Source organism: Uranotaenia lowii, chromosome 1, assembly GCF_029784155.1.
Source record: "Uranotaenia lowii strain MFRU-FL chromosome 1, ASM2978415v1, whole genome shotgun sequence".
Lineage (NCBI taxonomy): Eukaryota > Metazoa > Arthropoda > Insecta > Diptera > Culicidae > Uranotaenia > Uranotaenia lowii.
Window position 1 is genome coordinate 114,771,430 of NC_073691.1, and position 20,142 is coordinate 114,791,571.

Sequence of the window (20,142 nt, forward strand, 5' to 3'; positions counted from 1 at the left end):
GTGAATTTTACCAGTCATTTTGACTGGCCACGGTCCAAGTGTCACATGGCGTGTTTTATCTCGCTTATTAAAAGAGCTAGCGAAATAAAAAATACACAGTTTTGTAGAGATTAAAAATTCATGAAAAGTCGTATTTTTTGCGAATTTTGAAAAGCGAAGTATTCAAAAGATATTCAACAAACAAAGTGTCAAACCAGTCATTTTGACTGGTGCGGTCTTTCTAGTGATAAAAAAATACGTAAATGAAATTTATTATTCGATCCAATTGGAAAAGCTCTCTGGTTAAGAAACTTATTCCAACGGAAAGCGATATTGAAATAAAATATTAATTTTGCTTTTCAAAAACTTTAAAACATTACAAAAATTGCAAAAATTAAAAAAAAAATCTAAAATTACAAATATTACAAAAATTAAAAAAAAAGGAAAAAAATAATAAAAATATTAATAAGAATTATATTACAAAAATTATGAAAATGATAAAAGCTGCAATAAGAGCACCTGTATCCGTGGTCCTAACAGCCGGTTTAGACCCAAATTCTGACCCGAGCAACCGTACTGGTGATCCATTATACCAGTTTCAACTCAACATTTTTAGAGCTAGTTTAAGGATTGATCCAAAACTGATGAAATTTAGATCCAATTTGACGCTGTTCTAAACCGTTTGACAGTTTATGGAATACGAGTGGGGTTGCACGTTTTTTCATTGGAGGCATTAAAGTTAGGCATTAAAGGAGATTTTGAAGTTTAGCTAGAACAAATGATGTCAAATGTTCATAAAAACAAGAGACTCGTTGAGCGACTCTCAAATCAGCTGAAATTTGACATGAGGCCATCGGTATGGCATGCCAAGGAACAATTAAAGCCCCTAAGGTTTTAATTCCGAAACATAGCCCTATTTGTGACCACCCTTATGTGCATATATAGTGTACATATGAATAATTTATAATTTTTTTTTTAATTACTCAATATTTTCCATTGATCTTTATAATTTCTTGAAAATCCACCAAATTTAAGTCCTATGCAAATACTGCGGAACGTATTCCGAAAAATTGATTTGAAAATTGAAACTTTTCTTAGCATTTTTAGGTTGACAAAATAAACGGAAACATTTTTTCAAGAAAACATTTTTTTAACAGTGAAGCCTTACATCATTTTTTTTTTTGGATTTCTACAATGTTCAACCTAACGAACGAACAGCCACCCCTTTGCAGCTAGCAGGCAAATCGACGTATATACACATCCACATACATTCACATCAACATCCACATACATGTGTTTGTTGATAACCGGGGGATCTGAAAATACAATTAAATTCTCCAGCTTACCGTTAACATCATAAATTGAGTTCCAAATAAAGCAGACGTGGTGATTCCTCCGGTGAAGATTTTTTGCACAAACACAGGCGGATTATCATTGATATCCTGAACGTAAACGATAACTCGTACCAATGTATTATCGTCGTGATAGAAGATATCTCCAGTGAATCTTTCAAAGTGCGGCGGCATATCTCCGGTGATGGCTGGTAACAATACGCTGACACTATGGCTGAGATTTTTGCCGCGACCCTCGAACCTATTTCCTACATCCTGTTTTTCGCCAAGACTACGGCGCTGCGGTTTCTTGTAGCGATGTTGCTGCTGATGCTCGTAGAAACCGGCAGCATATTGTTGGTTTGCCACCGTCGTCGTTCTTTGATGTGTGTCGTCGGATGGTGTCACGCTGAAAAAGGCAGCTTCCGGTCGACTGAAGGATATATTCTGCGGGGCGTTTATGCAATCCTCCGTGGCTTTAACAATCAGCGTATAGTTTGATCTCTTTTCCCGATCCAGTTCCTTTGAAACCTTTTGAAAAAAAATAGCGTTAGATGTATTGACCTAGAAAGCTGAAGGAAGTTCGGAGAAAGTGATTTTTTTTTTGGAAAATAATAGCAAAAAACATATGTTTCTTGACAAGTTTAACAAAAATATTCACAATTTCAATTGCATAATTTAATTCTTGTTAAATAAACGCAACAAAGTATATTTCAGTGCAAAAATTCAGCATATTACCGATTTAAAATCTTTTTGTTTCATAATACTCAATAACATAGCCATCAAAAGTCAAAAAGACTTTAAACCTTCTAGTGCATGTGGCCTCGTATATTTTTTTTCTCATTTTTTTAGCACAATTCGAACAAATTTAATTGGCAATTATAAAACCTAAAAAATAATCTCATTTCTTACACTATTTAGACAATAAAAACAATTAGATACAGCAATTTTGACATTAATTGCTTTGTTAGAAGTCAAACAAGTTTTTTCCCGTTGACGATTTTTTTTCTCCATAGTATTCATAGTCCATGCATATTTAGAAGGTTAAGAAGGACTCATCACCTGCCGATTGTTTTGAGTTCAGCTGTTTCCACTTTTAATAAAAATATCGGAACCGGAAAATTTTCACAAACTCAAAGCTACTTAGCTATGTACAGTGTGTGATGACTGGAAGGGTGGAAAATCTGAGTTGTGGAACTGGCAACATCTGTGAATAAATTAATTTGCTTAATGATGATTCCGAACACTATCGACAAGCGTGCAAAAGTATTACGTAGGGGGATGGATTTCAAAGATAAAGCTTGATCCAGGCAATATTCGGTTGCAGATCTTCAATTGTTACGTCGTCATTTTATATTATTACGTAGTCAATATTACAGTTTTAGTAAAATAACCATAATTTCATAAATTTTCAACCGATTTTGATAAATAACCGCTTGAAATCTTTGTTTTAAATTGAAATTTACGGTTCATAGACAATCAGATTTTTAAAATGTTACCATCGAGTCTAAAACTGTCGATAAAACAAAATTTTCTCTAAGAAATGCTTGTTTTATTAATTTTTCTATCCCTACTTCACTTCACTATCAACAATACTGTGGATCATACGCAAAAATGAAGTTCAGACGATCGATAGCAAATTTATTCAATGATAATCTGCAAAATAAATATTTCAAATTTATGTTACGCAGTCAGAGATATTTGAATATATGTACAAGTACTTTTTCAACTTTTCCAAAGTTTCATATTTGAAGCATAACTCAAAAACTGTTCTACTGAGTTTTTTTTAGTTTCATTTTCGAACTCAGCCCCCGATTTTACATAAAAAATGCAGACAAGAAAACTCCAAAGGTCCATAGTGATTTAGAACTGAACTAAGAGCTGTTTACTCCAACTTTCTCAAGGACACTGCTGACACGAGCTGTAAAACTCGCTCTGTAGTTTTACCCCGTAAGAAAGGATATTCATTTTAGAAGTGCGGACACCTTCAGCCTATAAATAAAACGAGCGTGGTGCGTACCAAACCATTTTTGAACCAGAGTCGAAAGAGATAAACTCCAACGACGATAAATAACCGAAGCAGGGCTCGTCTGGTGAGTGGAAGCAGCACAAAATGCCGGGGTAAGTCCTAGTTTTCCGGCTCAACAGCTCGGCAAAGGGGAAGGGGAATTATGGGGCGCACCTCAGTGGGCCAAAACGTTGGTCTTTTACGGTTAGACGTAGGTAAACCAAATCAAAGGCTAACTAAGCCGGCGTGTGTGATCGAACGATCGGAACCGACGACAAGAAAAATTCATCAACAGTATTGAAAGCGTCCCTATCACTGGGTACAGTTCACACTCAACAGAGATGTACCCGCTTTCCAACAGCTTTTCCCTGCCCATGGGTCTTGCTTCTTTCATGCGTAGTTGCTCCCACGTGAGCAGCCATGCTGCTTGGTACGGTGCCTGTTTGCAGAGTGCCCCCAGTAGCCCAGGTGTGTTCAAAACTGCTGTTTTAATTGTGGGGAAGTGAATGGTCGATAATCAATATGCCGATTCAAAAATAAATTTAAAATTTGTAGCCTACTGATAACAAGACTATGCCAAAAGGCAAGGAATTTTTAAAGGAGGTAGTGGCCATAGTACTTTGAAAAAGACAAGGTAGGCTATTCCGCCCTCTTCAACTGTGTTGGTGAATAGCGCCAAAAAATAGTTATGAGAATTGTTAGCAAATGTATGAAATTCATCAAAAATTCTTACTTTTTGAAGAACTGGTTAGCAATGAAATTATGAAAAAAAATATGAGCTTATGCTTTTTAATACCATCAACTATGTTTGGCTCTTTGAATAAGTAAAAAGTTTTATTTGGTGGGTTTTTTGGCGACTGGAAAACAACAATTTTGTCAATTTTCGTAATGTGATAGTAAGTTCTTGCGAAAATTTCCAAAGTCATCTAAAAAAACGACTTATAGTCATCAAAATACTATGTACACTGTTTATTCAATAAAATCTTTGCTAAGAATGCCGGATTTTTTTTCGTTGGTTTTATCTTGCATTCGGGGACGATGACGAATTTCTCTTTTTAATGTTCAATAAAATGTTACTTAAGTGCGATAGCCTTTTCTATCCCTGATTAAAATCCAATCAAATAATTAGAACTCTGTTAAATATCATGAATAATTTATATCATAGATAATGTCATTATATATGCTTATATTTTAGCGAAGAAGATTCGAATATTTTATGGTTTTCAATAATATTTAAATCAAAAGTCATTTTAGAAAATCAGAGCAATTTTATTAATATTTTTTAAATTTAAAAACTATTTTCTTTAATTTTCTATCTTTTTTGGTATTTGGTTTTGACAAACGCTGAGAGCAAAGTTTGGCCAGTTTTTTCTCCTTAATTAAGTTGTTAAATTTGTTTATCCGAATGTACGTTCGCAATCGTGTGAAATATTCTACTAATGGTAGTGGAATATGTGGGTTTCTCGGTGAAGAATACTGCTAACATTAAAAATAACATTGCATTCTTTGGATATAGAATTCTTGTGGTAAACCTTGAATTCCTTTTCTAGCTCCCGAGCTTCTTTCAACCATCTGTCACTTGGTTTACATAAACCTCCTAGAGATACACTGCAGGCCAAAAGTTTGGGATCACCCACTGAAAAACATGCAAATTTTGATCGTTCATATCTCAGCCGTCTTAGGACATATTGAAAATCTTCTGATCTTATTTGAAAGATAATGAGTAATAGCTATCTCGGAGGTATTTTGCCTAAATATAATGTTTTTGTTTTGAACTTAAAATTTAACCAAAAGTTATAACATTTTCGAAAAATCGCTCTCAATATTCAAAGCCGATCATCTCGGGATAGGGTGGACCAAATCTCAAAATTTGAGTGGCATTAGAATTCATGTTCTTTACTTCTCAAAACACGATCAAAAAATTTCGTGAAAAAATTCAAGAATGTATTTTTAATTAATAAAATAGACACTTGAGTCATCGTCCAAAAGTTTGGGATCACCTCTTTGTATGGTGAGTTTGGGATCATTCTTATAAAAACATGCAAATTTATTTTATTCATATCTTTCTCATCTCACATCGTATTGCAGATCTGAAGGGTTCATTTGGAAGCTAAGGAATTGTCGTTTTTTAATAAATTCATTCAAAAATTATTTTTTGAAGTGATTACCATAAAAAAATCACCTGAAATTAATTGTTTTTTTTAAAGTTCCCGGAGTTCTCACCTTAAAATATTATTTTAGAATGAATTTATTAAAAAACGACAATTCCTTAGCTTCCAAATGAACCCTTCAGATCTGCAATACGATGTGAGATGAGAAAGATATGAATAAAATAAATTTGCATGTTTTTATAAGAATGATCACAAACTCACCATACAAAGAGGTGATCCCAAACTTTTGGACGATGACTCAAGTGTCTATTTTATTAATTAAAAATTCATTCTTGATTTTTTTCTCAAACTTTTTTGATTGTGTTTTGAGAAGTAAAGAACAGGAATTCTAATGCCACTCAAATTTTAAGATTTGGTCCACCCTATCCCGAGAAGATCGGCTTTGAATATTGAGTGCAATTTTTTGAAAATGTTATAACTTTAGGTTAAATTTTAAGTTCAAAACAAAAACATTATATTTAGGCAAAATACCTCCGAGATAGCTATTGCTCGTTATCTTTCAAATGAGATCAGAAGATTTTCAATATGTCCTAAGACGGCTGAGATATGAACGATCAAAATTTGCATGTTTTTAAGTGGGTGATCCCAAACTTTTGGCCGCCAGTGTAGATGGTCTACGTAGCTGGATGGTAGAAATCTGGATCCCTTATGGTAGGTGTGATCGATCAGGACTGGCTGTAGTTGTTCAGGTTGTTGCTTGTGAGTAAAATCACCAACATAAGCATATTGGCTTTTGAATTTTCTAGCTACCGCCCAGCAACAGACTCGTAACCATCTTCTTCTGTCCTGAAACTATCATAATTTTCTGGGGAACGTTCAGTGAAGACTTCATCGTCATGGTCCAAATCTTCTTCGTTGATAGTGATATCATTTCCGGAATCTTTTTTGGATCGCAAAACTTCGATAACCGCAAACTCTTCACCGATATATTGGTCATTCGTATTCTGACCACTTGATATCTTGGTCAAACTTTCTCCCAGAATGATCACCTTCAATCGTCGAACAGCTTGCATAGGTGATGGATGATCATTGCCACCGCCTCTAGAACGGATCAACCCTTCCAAAGCATCTTGGTTCAATTTAGCTGTCATGATGCTAGTAGATACTGAACCTCTGCTTCATGTCGATAAATAATTCTGAAATAGCTGTAAAAAATTATAAAGCGATATTTGCAAAATTGATAGTGATCTTTAAAACTACCTGAATGGAATTTCTACCGACCGGTGTCATACTCTGCATTAAGCTTAACATGGCATCCAACGCCTCATTTTGTTCTTCTAAATGCATTCCATAAGGCTTCTTTAGACTCTGATGTTCACTTGGCGTTCGAGAATTGAACACGCATATATTTGGTTTCTAGGCTGTTGTCTTGTCCAAAAAACTTGAGCCATCGTGCCCTGAGAATTTTTTTAACCGGAAACCTATGAAAAGAAACTTCTGATGGTATTGTTCCGTCCATCCTTTTTGAAAAATTCTTGCTGTAACAACAGGGAACTTGGCACTTCGACATTGCTGCCTGTATCGAATATGGGAAAATAAACATGAGACAATTTCATTTTGAATTCTTCGATTTACTCACCAGAATCAAAAAATTCATACTGATTCAAAGTATCAGTTGGTTTGCTAAGAATCACTCTTCAAATTTAAACGGTTTTGACCAAAAATACACTTCAAATAACTCCTCAATTAATATGTTTTCTTGAAACTCTATAGAAAACTGAGCAATTTTCATAACTATTTTCGTCTGTATTGTGCAAGCTGTGTATATACACGAAACTGTCAAGTGAGGTTAAGCGCAACAGCCTACCTGTTTTATTTCCAAGTACTATGGGTAGTGGCAAGGTAGTCCTGCTCTAGTATTGGTAGAAGCTGCGACGTCACAATAACGAAAAATCTTTTAAATTTACAAGGAAACTTGTTTTTTTCGTTGATAACTGGGAGAATCTGCTGAAAGTTTTCAACTTTGTTTGCATGTTATTCTAAAAGGATTCTAAATAGACTATCGAAGTTCGAGAAAATGGTGGATGTTCCCAACTCAAATATGAGAAAATTTACCATTAGCTCTAAATATTCCATGAAAATGTTGAAGTCAGTTCAGTTTTAGCTCCATATTATAGAAAGTAATCAAAAAACAATGTTTACTAACGAAACCAAGATCTTTTATTGGTATTTTAGTAAACTGAGTTAACAATCATTTATCGATGTTAATTGTTCTACAGAAAAACTGTACATGGTGAACCGGTCGGATAAAAGTCATGCCAATGAATACTCAATAATTTCCAGCTAGATCTTTTAAAACTATTTTTCCATTTTTGCGCGTTTTAGCTTCACGAAGACACTGCATTTAATAATACAATAAGTACAAGTACATAAACGTGTTTTTATTTAAAATTCCGTCATTTTTGTACAAATTTTCGATACAATCGGTGACGTCACAAAAAAATCAAATATTGCTCTCTGCACTACGTTCTTTAAATATTCCTTAGCCAAAAAGAATGTCTTTGAACGATGTGAAGACCAGAGATGCCAATGTGCCTGATTTTTCAGGGATTGCCTGATTTTTCGAGGTTCAGTCTGACAACCTGATAAGTCATTGAATTTCCCTAATTTTTGAAAATATGCCTAGTAGTAGTACGGAAATGGATTGGGCACACGCTGCGAAAAGATGAAAACGAGATTTGCAGAGAAGCGCTTGACTGGAATCCAGATGGGCATCGAAGAAGAGGCAGGCCCAAAAACTCGTGGCGGCGTAGTCTAGCCCCTAAAATCGCTAGCCCCTGAAATCCGCACAGTTGACGAGAACTTTGGCTGGCAGCAAGTGAAGACGCTGGCTCCAGATCGCCAGCAGTGGAGATCTTTTATATCAGCCCTATGCGTCGGTCAATCGGCGCTGGACCCTTAGGTAGGTTAGGTAGTACAGAACTGGATAAGGTTCCATTGCTGAAGTTAAAAAGTGAAAATGTGACTGAGTCAAAGCAATCGAAAGATTTCCTTTAGTTCTTATTTAAAAAAAGGGAATTAAAGGGAATCTTTCGATTGCTTTGATTCAGGAGAATTATTCCACCAAGTAGGCTCACGACACATATTGAAGTTAATATGGGGAGCTATGACCAAAAATTAAAAAAAGGTCACTTTGAGCCGAATTTCCGTTACTTAAAAAGCCTGATTTTGAATGATCTGATCTGAGAATCTGGTGTATACATAGAAATTTAAAAGGAATTCGCTGTGTTTTCTGACGAGAAGAAGTTCAATCTCGATGGCTCCGGCTCCGACTGTTGTGTAAAACCGACTAGAAACTTCGGAGGAGGTCATCTCATGGTATGGACCGGATTTTCAAGGCAAGGGAAGACCCCGATAGCCAGTACTACGACTAGAATGAACACCGAAAATTACATCGAGCTGCTGGACAATGACGGCTTGCAGAAAAATCAGTAAGTTAGCTGTAAAAATGTGTTAGATTTGAAACCTGATCGACACAATGCCTAACCTGAACCTTATTGACGTGGCTGTCAAGAGTATGTTTAAGGCCGAAGTCTGCTCTACAAAAATGACGGTCTGGGCGGTTGGGATTAAATACCACAATAAGCTTTGCGAGTTTTTAAGATATGAGCCTCGAGCTTGTGCAGCAAGTTGTTAAGTTCAAGGACAAAAATATCGAATTGTACCAATGCATTTTGAAAATATGATTTTTTTTGAAGCAAAATTGCCGAACCCGATACATAAGTACCTACTATTATATGAAATAGTATTGAAAAATAAATTATTTATGTAGATTTTATTCTTACCGTTAATATATGAGTATGCATGTCGAGATGGAATTGATTGTTTTCATTCCCGTACACGATGAAATAGCACACCGATGTAGGAGGATCATCCAGTTCATCGACTTCATCGCGATCGATAGTATCCGGCAACTTCTTGCGTTCCCGGCCCGGATCGGTATGTTCGGTAAAGTTGACCGTTATTTCCTCGATTAAAAATTGTGGCTCGTAGTCATTGACATTACGCACATAAATGATGAGATCAAGATCGGAACTCAGAGGCGTAGGAATGCCCTGGTCGTATGCTTCAACGCGCAACTCGTGAATCTTTTGCCGTTCCCTATCGAGAGGTAACTTTAGCGAAATGATTCCTGAGAATTCATCCACCAAAAACGATTTATAATTGCCTAACGGATCTGCCTTGAAGCGATATCGTACTGCGGCATTTGGACCAATGTCGTAGTCCTTAGCAATGACTTGAACAATGTTCGTTCCAACGGTGGCGTTCTGAAATTGGTTAGATATATTTTTTATTCATATTTTTCATATTAGATGTGGAGCAGTAACTCACCTCAGGGATTCTTATTGTAATGTTATTTGGTGGAGAAATAAATTCTGGAGCATGATCATTAAAGTCCAACACGCATATATCCACCTTTTGATTAACGGAATTTTTCGGTTGTCCTTTGTCGCTGACCATTATCAGTAGCGAATAGTTTCCATAAAGATTATTCAATGATCGGCTTGCATATATTTCAGCGACTCCATTTTCTTTTTGTTTTAAGAAAAAAAGGTCTACACCAGTGGTTTCGATAATTTTAAACTCGATCAAGCCGTTTCCTGTTTCGGGATCATCAGCGTCACTTGCTTTGAGCATAGTCAGCGGCTCCCTTATATCATAAAACTCGGTAATCTGGACGCATCCTTCAGGAGCTTGTACAACTGGAGTGTTGTCATTTTCATCCAAAACTGTTATACTTTAAAAAGTGGAAATAATATACTTTAAACTGCATGCTTATAAAAGGTGAAATACTTACAATATTTGCTTGAAAGCGTTTCGACTTTCTCCGCTGATATAGCCAAACTGATAATTATCCCATGCTTCGATTACGAGCATGTAAGATACTTTCGATTCTCGGTCTATATAATCAGCGACAATCAAATTTCCGCCTTCAGGATCAATTGAAAATTTACCCTGTGAATAAAGATAGCTTAGAAGCTGTTTGTTGATATCGCAATATCAGTGATATTTACGTTAGAGCTAATCCTATCGATGAGGTAGGTAATTTTTCCGAATGCTCCGGAATCAGGATCCTTTGCTGGGATTGTAGCTACTCGAGATCCTAAAGGTGAGTTTTCGTAAACGGTAAAATTGGTTGAATCCGAAACAAAGTATGGATTGTTGTCGTTCTCATCGATCACTTGTATGAACACCTCTGTAAGTGCGGAACGAGGGGGAAATCCAGAGTCCGTGGCCCGAACTGTGAAATTAAGCCAACGAAACTGCTCATAGTCGATCCTACTAGCTACTACAATTTCCCCAGTTTCAGCATCCAGATGAAGCAGGTTAGTAACATCCTTTGGACCCTCCAAACTGTATCGGATTGTCTTGTTTTTGTCGATATCATACGCGAGTATGCTCATAATTGGTACTCCATGTGGGCTATTCTCTGGAATAGAACGCTTATAGAATGAATTTTTGAACTTAGGATTATTGTCGTTCTCATCCTCAATCACAATTGTCAGTGTAGTTGTAGCCGTTTGAATGCCGTTTTCCGATGCAATGTCCTCGACAATGAATCCTAACTTGATAATTTCCATTTTTTCGCGGTCCAACAGCTTTACAACCTGTAAAGATAGGAAGAAAATTGATTTTTTAATCAATGATAACAGTCATTTCATTTTTATCCTTTATTAGCTGACCCATTGTGGTTTGCTACATCTTCCAAAAATAAATTTTGATTATTTTCGTAGGCATCATATCAATCTAAATTACATTATAATTCAGATGCAACCGCTTTTAAATATGAGCTGTTGCTTGAAGTTTCGAATTGCAGCACAACGATGATTTTTAATAATTTTCTTAATTTTGATCTTCAAATTGGTTTTAAATCTGAAATGTTTGCATTGTTTTATGAGCTTCCAAGTTTTTCATCAAGCCAAAATGTGTGTTTAATTAGAGCAAGTTCACTGGTGTTGGGAAAAAGTGGTAGAAATTCTGCCACTTTTGGCACATTTTGAAAATTTTGCCGTGCAAAAACATTTTCAAGATCTGTGGCCATCAAGTTTTTTTACAACACGATTTGTAGTTTCGCATGCTGTGATGCAAAAATAGCCATTTTTCTATTACATACGGCTGAAATAGAAACAGTGCTTTAAAAAATTACAACGCCCAAAGATCTTGAAAACATTTTTGCATGGTAAAATTTTACTCTTTGCTCATTGTTGAACTTTATCTTAGTGTGGTGTGGATATACCGTCCTCTACCTCTTCCAATGCAGAAAAGGCTCACGATATACCGTAAACTGGGGGAGCTTTGATCACCGGGGTAATTTTGATCATCATGAAATTTTTGCACCTCTTCTGATAAAGTGATAGCATTTTCGAAGCAAATGGGTTGTTTTATACGAAAGTTTAACTTTTTTCCTTTGTTTAGGTATAGTTTTAGAGTTATTTTTATGGTCATTATATGATAATTTTTGTATATTAAAAAAACGGACTTTTTCTATGAGAAAGCCTGTATAGAACAAATGGCTAAAAACCCTTTCAAATGATTAAGTTTCAATAAAAAAAAATAACATAGGAACAGTGGGAAGACCTAGGGAATTGCATGATGGTAAAATTTAATTGATTTTTGAGGCTAAAAAATATTGAGAAATGTTTATAATTTTTGTGCCTAAACGTATGCAACAACATTGTTCATCTTTTGAGTATATTCGTTTTGGAAAGAAAACGTTAAAAATCTCAATTTACTCCAAACCTTCTTTAAAGCCTTCTGTGCTAATTGTCATCAAAACAATAATTTTGATGATGTTAAATGATACGTTAAAACCATAGTGATCAAAGTTACCCCGAAACATGAAATCTGGTTTTGTTACAAAAATTAAGTTATAGCCACTAATAATGTCGTTTGAATATTCTGCTATCAAGGATCATGCTATATGCTCCTTACCTCAGTAAGTATTTTTTTTAAATTTTTAGTGTTACAGAAAAGCAGCCCCTTCCAACATATTCGTGAATTTGTTGAAAAAGTAATCAATGTTACCCCAGTTTACGGTGCCATAGAAACATTGTTAGCACCGTAATCCGAGGTAAAATTGATCACTTATTTAAATATTTTTCGATTATTTTTTTTCTGTTAAGGAGAATGTGGCATGTTTCATATTTTTAAAACCAGTATTGGACTCCTATGAACGTAAAACATGGTTGCAGAAATTTATTAGGCTACTTTAAATTTGATGTAAAAATCGATTCGTCTCTGTTTAGAATTTGATGCTTCGTGGTAACATTCATCAGTCTCTATATTGACGGTTTTAACGAGTCTTCTTGATCATAAAGGATACAAAACACCTTTTGAATTTCTGTGTTTCTTGGTTTAGAATTCTTCGCAGTCCAAAACAAACTTAATGTGTTAAGGGGGGTAGAGTCTAACGGGTAAAAAAAAAACACCATTTTCACGATTTTTTCTAGAGCTATCGTTCAAACAAATGTATTCGAATTTTTTGCATTATACAAAGCATTGTTAAAAGAATATTGAGCAATTTTTTCGTAGAAAAATATTGAAAAATGAGCCGGTGACGGAGCACTTTCGAGGATGCCTTTTACAAAACAGGATTTGCGGTGGACACTATATCTCAGCACAGAATCATCTGAAGTCAAAAAATCAGAGCAAAATATTTTTAATAGATGTTTTTCTGGACCCCAACGTTTTTATTTAGCTTTAAAATTTTTTTATGAAATTTTTGTGGCTGTTTGAAGTAAAAACTACGATTTTTCACGAAAAAATCCGCCATTTTTATCTGTAAAATCTCCCCAAAGTAAAAAAATAAAGAAAAACGTTGGGGTCTTGTATTTTATATGTAGAAAATATGTTCCAAATTTGAAAAGAATCGGATAAGTAGTTTTCAAATGACGATGTCCACGGACTTTAAAAATGTGCTTTCTAGAAAAACGCGTTTGAAGTTTCTGCTCTTGCTTTCTTGCAGTATTAGATAGGAGGAGATAAAGGCCTATAATTTCTACAGTTTTGCTTCAATTGACTTGAAAATTTGACACAACATTCTTGAAATGTTTTACAATAAGAAAATAAAAAAATTAAAAAAATCGATTTTTTGAAAGTGTTAGACCCTACCCCCCTCTCTTAAGACCAAACAACAATTAAAATCGAAAGATGGACAATAATGCTGCATAAATTAAGGGGCTACATTTTTAACATTATTGATAAAATTTCAACAACAAATTTGCGATTGCTGAGGTGTTTGCTGATATTTATGACATCCTTCAACGTCGCTGGTTTGTCAGGTTTCCAATCACCAGCGCATAAACTTTGGATTTCAACTGCATTGACAATAGATGGACTCGTCAACTGTTCGTGTGAAACCTGCAAATCAGTAAGTTGCCGATTGCACTATTACAAGCAAATTGATCTGGAATTGTGCAACAAGGTGCAACTTGCTAAACTTGTCATAACTTCGATCAAATAGAAAATTCTTAGTTATTTTAAAGGACAAGCTCCAGGAAATAGAGAACGTCTTCGAAAGTTAGATTTATGTGAAGATATGCACAATTTGCACATTAAAATATTACATTGCTAAAGGGCTAACACGAAATTATTGCGAAACATTCAACAGGGCATAACTTTTTTACCATTGGATAAAAATCAACCAAATTTTGCACACTTTCTCATTGATGTGTATTGTTCATATGCTGTCAAACTCCAAATCATGTTTTTCGCTTCAGCGAAAATGGAGGTGAACCAACGCAAGTCGAGAAAACAAATTCTTTCCAAACACCTGGAATTTTCTGACTTGTCGCACCAGCAGTTGGGAAAAATATTGAACATTCACCATTCAACAGTCTCCAGAATGTTAACGTTGGACCACGGCAAAGGAGCTGCAAGAAAATGGGACCGGAGAACAAAAAGATACAGAGAAAGGTGAAGCGGATGGGATGATTAAAGCAAATCCTAACGTCTCAAGCCGTGATTTAGCTAAAAAGATCGGCATGTCGCAGAGCTACGTCCAGAATGCAAAGAAGAGAGCTGGACTACATACATACAAGGCAGAGAACTTCCCAAATCGCGATGAGCGGCAACAATCGACGGCTAAAACTCAGGCACGGAAGCTCTACGAGAAGATGCTGACAAAATATGGCTGCTGTGTGATGGACGACGAAACGTATATAAAAACCGGTTTTGAGCAAATTCCGGGGTTGGAGTTTTCCACCGGCAAGAGCAAGTTCGACGTGAACGACAAATTTAAGAAGTAAATGTCGAAGTTCGCCTCCAAATATCTCGTTTGGCAGGCCATCTGCTCTTGCGAACTGAGGAGTGAGCCTTTCGTGACAAAGGGCACAGAAAATGGCGAGATCTACAAATTTGAGTGCCTCGAGAAGCGCCTTTTGCCGTTCTTGCAGCAGCACGATGAAGCTCCGCTATTTTGGTCAGATTTGGCATCATGCGACTATTCTAAAATTGTCCTGGAGTGGTATGAGGCCAATTCTGTCCATTTTGTTCCACAGGACATGAATCTGTCAAACCATCCGGGACTGTGCCCGGAGGAGCAGTACTGGGCAATAATACAACGGGAACTTTGGAAGAGCAAGAAGACATTCAAAGACGAGAAGAACATGTTAAGAAAATGAAAAAAAAAACTGAAAAACTGGTATCGGATGACACTGTAAAGACTTTGATGGAGCGAAAATGCGTTCAATTTTGCACTCAGGGCTCCATCGACTAATTTTTCTTTTGATTTTTGAAGTAAATGTATGTATAAACTACCCTAAAATTTTGCTCTGATTCTAAACGTTATAAGAAAATTGGCTTGACATTTTCGGTGTGGCAATAATTTCGTGTTCGCCCTTTAGCTAGTTTCAAAGACTCATATGAAGCTCTTTACAAAAGAAAGTGGTGCATTTTTTTAGATACCTACAATGGAATTCCAAAAACATTCTACTTAGAATTAGATCGAAAAAATTTACTGCCAGCGTAAAACGAAGGTACTTACTCTTATCAGTCCATCGGTGGAGTTCAGCATAAAAGCTGACATGTAATCGTATTCACTGAGCTTAACCAGCACTCCTTCTTCGGTTCGCGCTTCTGAGATATTGCCGTCCATGTAGTAACGGAGAATTGGATCCCGATCGGGATCATTCGCAATAAGTCTATACGCGTAGGTGCCCACAGGGGTATTTTCACGAATCGATATCGTTCCTGGCTCCAAAAAGTGAGGTGATTTGTTGTTCACATCTTTTATGGAAATATTAACGGTACAATAGCTTTGCAACTGGTGTTCTCCGATTCCCCCATCCAAGGCCAGAACTTTCAAGTTATATTCCGTTGTTCTGGGATCAGTCATATCGGGATCTAGGGATGCTCCGGTGGCTACTGAAATGAGTCCCGTGTCAGGACTTATGACAAATTTGTCACTTGCACCACTCAAAATTCTGTATACTACGAAGTTGTTTGGGGACGAACCATCGTTATCCACTGCTTTGACTTCCAAAACAGATGTTCCACTGGCAAGATTTTCAGGCACCGTTCGAGAATATTCGGATTTGAAGAATTGTGGAGCATGGTCGTTGACATCCTGTACGTGAACTATAACCGTGGCCTCGGAACTCAATCTAGGTTTACCATTATCAGAAGCCATTACCGTTAGATAAATTTTTCTAATGTTGAAAGTTACTCCACTTGTGAGCAACTCAAAATCGATGAATGATTTTATTTCCAACTTTCCCGTTTTGCTATCGATTGTGAAGTTATCCTTGAACTGCCCTTCAATGATTTCGTAACTTATTTCGCTGTTTTCAGTGCCATTGAGGTCAGAATCTCTGGCTTCTAGTATAACAGGTGTTTCGAATGTTTGCTTGTTTTCCATCAAACGTACTTCGTATGAATTTTGTACGAAAATAGGTCGATTGTCATTAACATCCACTATATGGATAACTAGTTGAACTGTATTGCGATTTCCTTTGCCTAGATTATCACGTGCCTCAATGGTCACATAATGCCTCTGGATATGTTCTCGATCGAATACATCTCCACCATCTTCTTTGATAGTTATAACGCCAGTGAGAAAATTCAACTGCAATAGATGTGCGATGCTACCTGACAATTGAACATATCTGATACCAGATGAACCAAATACATCGGAATCATCATCCGTTGCATAAATTTGTGTTACAAGTGTTCCTGCTCCACTATTTTCGAGCAGGAAACATTCGTACATATTTTTGGTAAACTCAGGAAAATTATCGTTCTGGTCACGAATGTGTACCATAATCGAAGCACTGCTATGCTTTCCTTCAGTAGCTATTTCTCTCGCATGAATGGTAAAATTCATAGATTTAATCTTCTCATAATCCAACAAAAATGGATCCTTAACACGAAGCACAAAAGTAGCCTCGTTCACAGCACGACTCGGTGAAATCTCAAAGACACCGTTATCGGGTTCCAGGTACAAATCAAAAGTACCATTGTTACCTTGGTCATAATCAAAAACCTCATTTCTGGTGAAGCCTAGAAACGATACTGGAGTATTCTGTTGAGCATTTTCGTTGATCTCCACCTCATACGATGTACTGCGAAACGTTGGTGTTTCATCGTTAACATCTGTTACAATAATAGTTATCTCCGTACTGACAGAAGGTGCCGGCTGAAATATAAATCATGTCAGATGAATTAAAACAACAATTCAATAAAGAACACTCACCTTCAACTTCGATACTTCCGTTGCAAACACCTCAAGAATATAGGCAGCATTCGCCAGATTACTTGAATCTTCTCGGTCAAGTTTTGTTGTAGTCGTGATTTTCCCAGTTTTTTCATCGATCTCAAAAGGGATTACACTTTGTTTGCTTCGAATGGAATAACGTATACGATTATTAATTCCCCTGTCTCCATCGATCGCTTTCACTGCAAATAAAACGGAAATGAACACCACCGTTACAGATGACAGCATTCAAGGACAAATTTGGATAGGTTCAAACCTTGCGCCACGGTTGTTCCTATAGGTGATAGTTCCGGAATCCTAACAACTGCGGGTGCAGAAACGAATTCCGGAGGTTGATCTTCAACATCGTTGATTTTCACCAGCAAAGCTGCTGTTCCTGTGTTTATTTTTCCCTAAATATAAAAAAGGAAATCACCACCCGTTTATTGTAAAAATAAGAAAATATAACACAGTTTAGTTTGTCGGAACTTTTATCATTCATCCATTATATTACCAACATTGTTATTTTCTTACCTGACTGGCTCTATCGCGAGCCAAAATTCGTAGCTGATACACATTCTTCCTTTCATAATCCAAGGATCCAACAAGCCGAATGATTCCTTTCCCATAGGTGGTCGAAACGGTGAAAATGTCGTTATCGCCGTCAAGTTCCTCCAGAAAGTATACCACCTGTCCGTAAGTGCCCTCATCTCGATCAGTCGCTTCTAAGGTTGCAATAATGCCGGGTGCACTGTCTTCGGGGATTTCAACAGCTGAAGTAAACTGCTTGAAAACTGGTTCGTTATCGTTGACATCTTCCACTAGCAACAGGAGACTCTGCGTGATTGCGAAATCCCCTAATCTTCCGTCACTCAACGTAAGTATGAAAGAGTATTCATCTTTCGTTTCCCTATCGAGCTCCTTATTCAAATAAATATTGGCCTCACTAGCTCCGGATCGTTCGACCCGAATCACATCGCTATCAGTCGATGCGCGAACCCCGAATGTCAGTGGATCACCGTCAGGGTCGTAAGCTTTTAGTTTGTATATTAGTGACCCCACCGGAGTGTCCGGACCTTCTTTCAACCTTAGAACTATTTCCGAATGGCCGTCAATCAGAAAACGTGGAGGCCGATTGGCAAGTGCTACATCAATAAGCTCCATCAGACTTAGCATCAGCAGGATGAACTTTGTAGCCGGTTTTAATCGTACTTTTCGAAATGTGTAGGACGAAGCTTTCCGGTGTTCCAAAATAACATTTCGTATAGCTGCGGTTTGAACTGCCAAGCGAATTCCCCTTTCCTTCTCCTCCATGTTCGATTATTGTTTGAGAATCTGTGGAAAAGAACGAAAACGAAAAAAAAATCAACACAATATTGAATAAACAGTGTTCGGCATCGCTAACTGAAAAGTTAGGGGCGCTGATCGTATTGCTTAATTGGCCAAAGCCAGCGATCGACTGAATTGACGAAATTGACTATTACGTGTCACTGAAACTGCAACCTTTAAAATAAATGAGCCTGTAATTAACAAAACCTGTAATTTTAAATTGTTTTCCTTAAAAGTTAACGAAGATTCTTTTATTATTACAGCAAATGTCCTATAAAAAAGTTGTACACTAAAAATTTAATGTCACGTAATTTGTTTTTCGACCTGTAAAATTACGGTAAATGTCCTGCTCCTTTTTGTTACAGGACATTTGCGTAATTTTACGAAGAATATTATAATATCGTATTCGTTTTTACCACCCGAAAGTGCTGCACCATCCACGCCGAAAACGAGCATGAATCGAGTTTTGCCCTCTCCTTTGTTGGTGTGCGTGAAATCGGCAGTGTCAATAGAAAATATCAAGCTGTCAAAAATCCATTACAGCCGGTATTTGTTTTCGTTTGATTTCGAAAATTAAAATCAAATTTACTGTAGTTGACCATTGTCTTGTAAATAAATAATAATAAAAATTTTAGCCTGAATTAAATTGAAATTTTTGTTGAATTGTGAAGATTTCAGATTTGTTTTATCAGAGAGGTTTGCTTGGTAGATTCGCCTCTGGCCCTGATGATAACTGCAATACCGGCTGATTCTGGGGGGTCTATGTTTGCTGCTGCTGGACTGGAGCTACCCCAGACTGATGGTTCCGATATTTTATCTTGATAATAACGTTTATTCCTCGCAAATTTTATCTTCGTTCAAGTATTTCCGTTTCAGATTATAAAAAAAAATCTTGGAAGTCGAAACTCAAACTCGGATCGCGGAAGTCGGGGAAAACAATTTTGATAACAGACCGAAACGAACGAAATTCAAACCCCCAATGCAGGTGCAGTCTCGAACTACCTTTTTTATAGGGCATCGGGTTTGAATCCGGGACTTGGCGCAACCGAGCATCGTCACCCTAAAGCACAGTTCTTTCATGATTTTCACGCACTCGGGGGTGAAGCAGCTTAACGCTTCTTGCTCCGCGAGACCAACTTATGGGACCCGCCCGAGCAAAGAGAACTTTTCGGTTTGGGAGATTCCGCCAGATCTTTGGGTTGGACTTTTTGCACTCGGATTTGCTGCTTTTCTTCGGCATCGCCTGAACCGATTGCAGCAAGCCTTCTGGGCACATTTCTTCTTGGGAGCGTCCGATCCGCATCCTCCATTTTTGCTTGAAGATGAAAACGGGTGACTCTTGGTAGCTTTCCAGCTGTTTCCAGTTGTTGAGGGCCGAGATTCGCTTGTTTGCTTTGGAACGTGCTATCCGGGTGAAATTCTCCGCCTCTGCTGGAAGCGGTACTGGTACCCGATCAGGAGAGCATATCAAAATAATAACTCAAATGTATCTCACCAAGATATTTACATCTGATTCAGTTATAATTAAGTACTGAAAAATTTAGATTTTAAGTTTTTCTAATCTCAATTATATCTTATTCTGATTGACAGACTTGAATGGGGTTGAGATAATTTTCAATGATAAAGATTTTT

General features: G+C 36.8%; 1 protein-coding gene across 1 annotated transcript in view; it reads right to left on the reverse strand.

Annotated features, from left to right (window-relative positions):
• LOC129739071 (cadherin-23) overlaps positions 1 to 20,142 on the reverse strand; it is a 53,149-nt gene that overhangs the window by 13,260 nt on the left and 19,747 nt on the right. Inside the window, exons 2-10 of the mRNA XM_055730446.1 lie at positions 17,716 to 18,516; positions 17,459 to 17,594; positions 17,182 to 17,384; positions 15,475 to 17,124; positions 10,505 to 11,098; positions 10,288 to 10,445; positions 9,822 to 10,227; positions 9,275 to 9,757; positions 1,326 to 1,841 (exon numbers count right to left, since the gene is read on the reverse strand). Of these exons, the coding sequence (XP_055586421.1) occupies positions 1,326 to 1,841; positions 9,275 to 9,757; positions 9,822 to 10,227; positions 10,288 to 10,445; positions 10,505 to 11,098; positions 15,475 to 17,124; positions 17,182 to 17,384; positions 17,459 to 17,594; positions 17,716 to 18,495 (4,926 nt within the window). The 5' untranslated portion in view covers positions 18,496 to 18,516. The remainder of the gene's footprint in view (positions 1 to 1,325; positions 1,842 to 9,274; positions 9,758 to 9,821; positions 10,228 to 10,287; positions 10,446 to 10,504; positions 11,099 to 15,474; positions 17,125 to 17,181; positions 17,385 to 17,458; positions 17,595 to 17,715; positions 18,517 to 20,142) is intronic.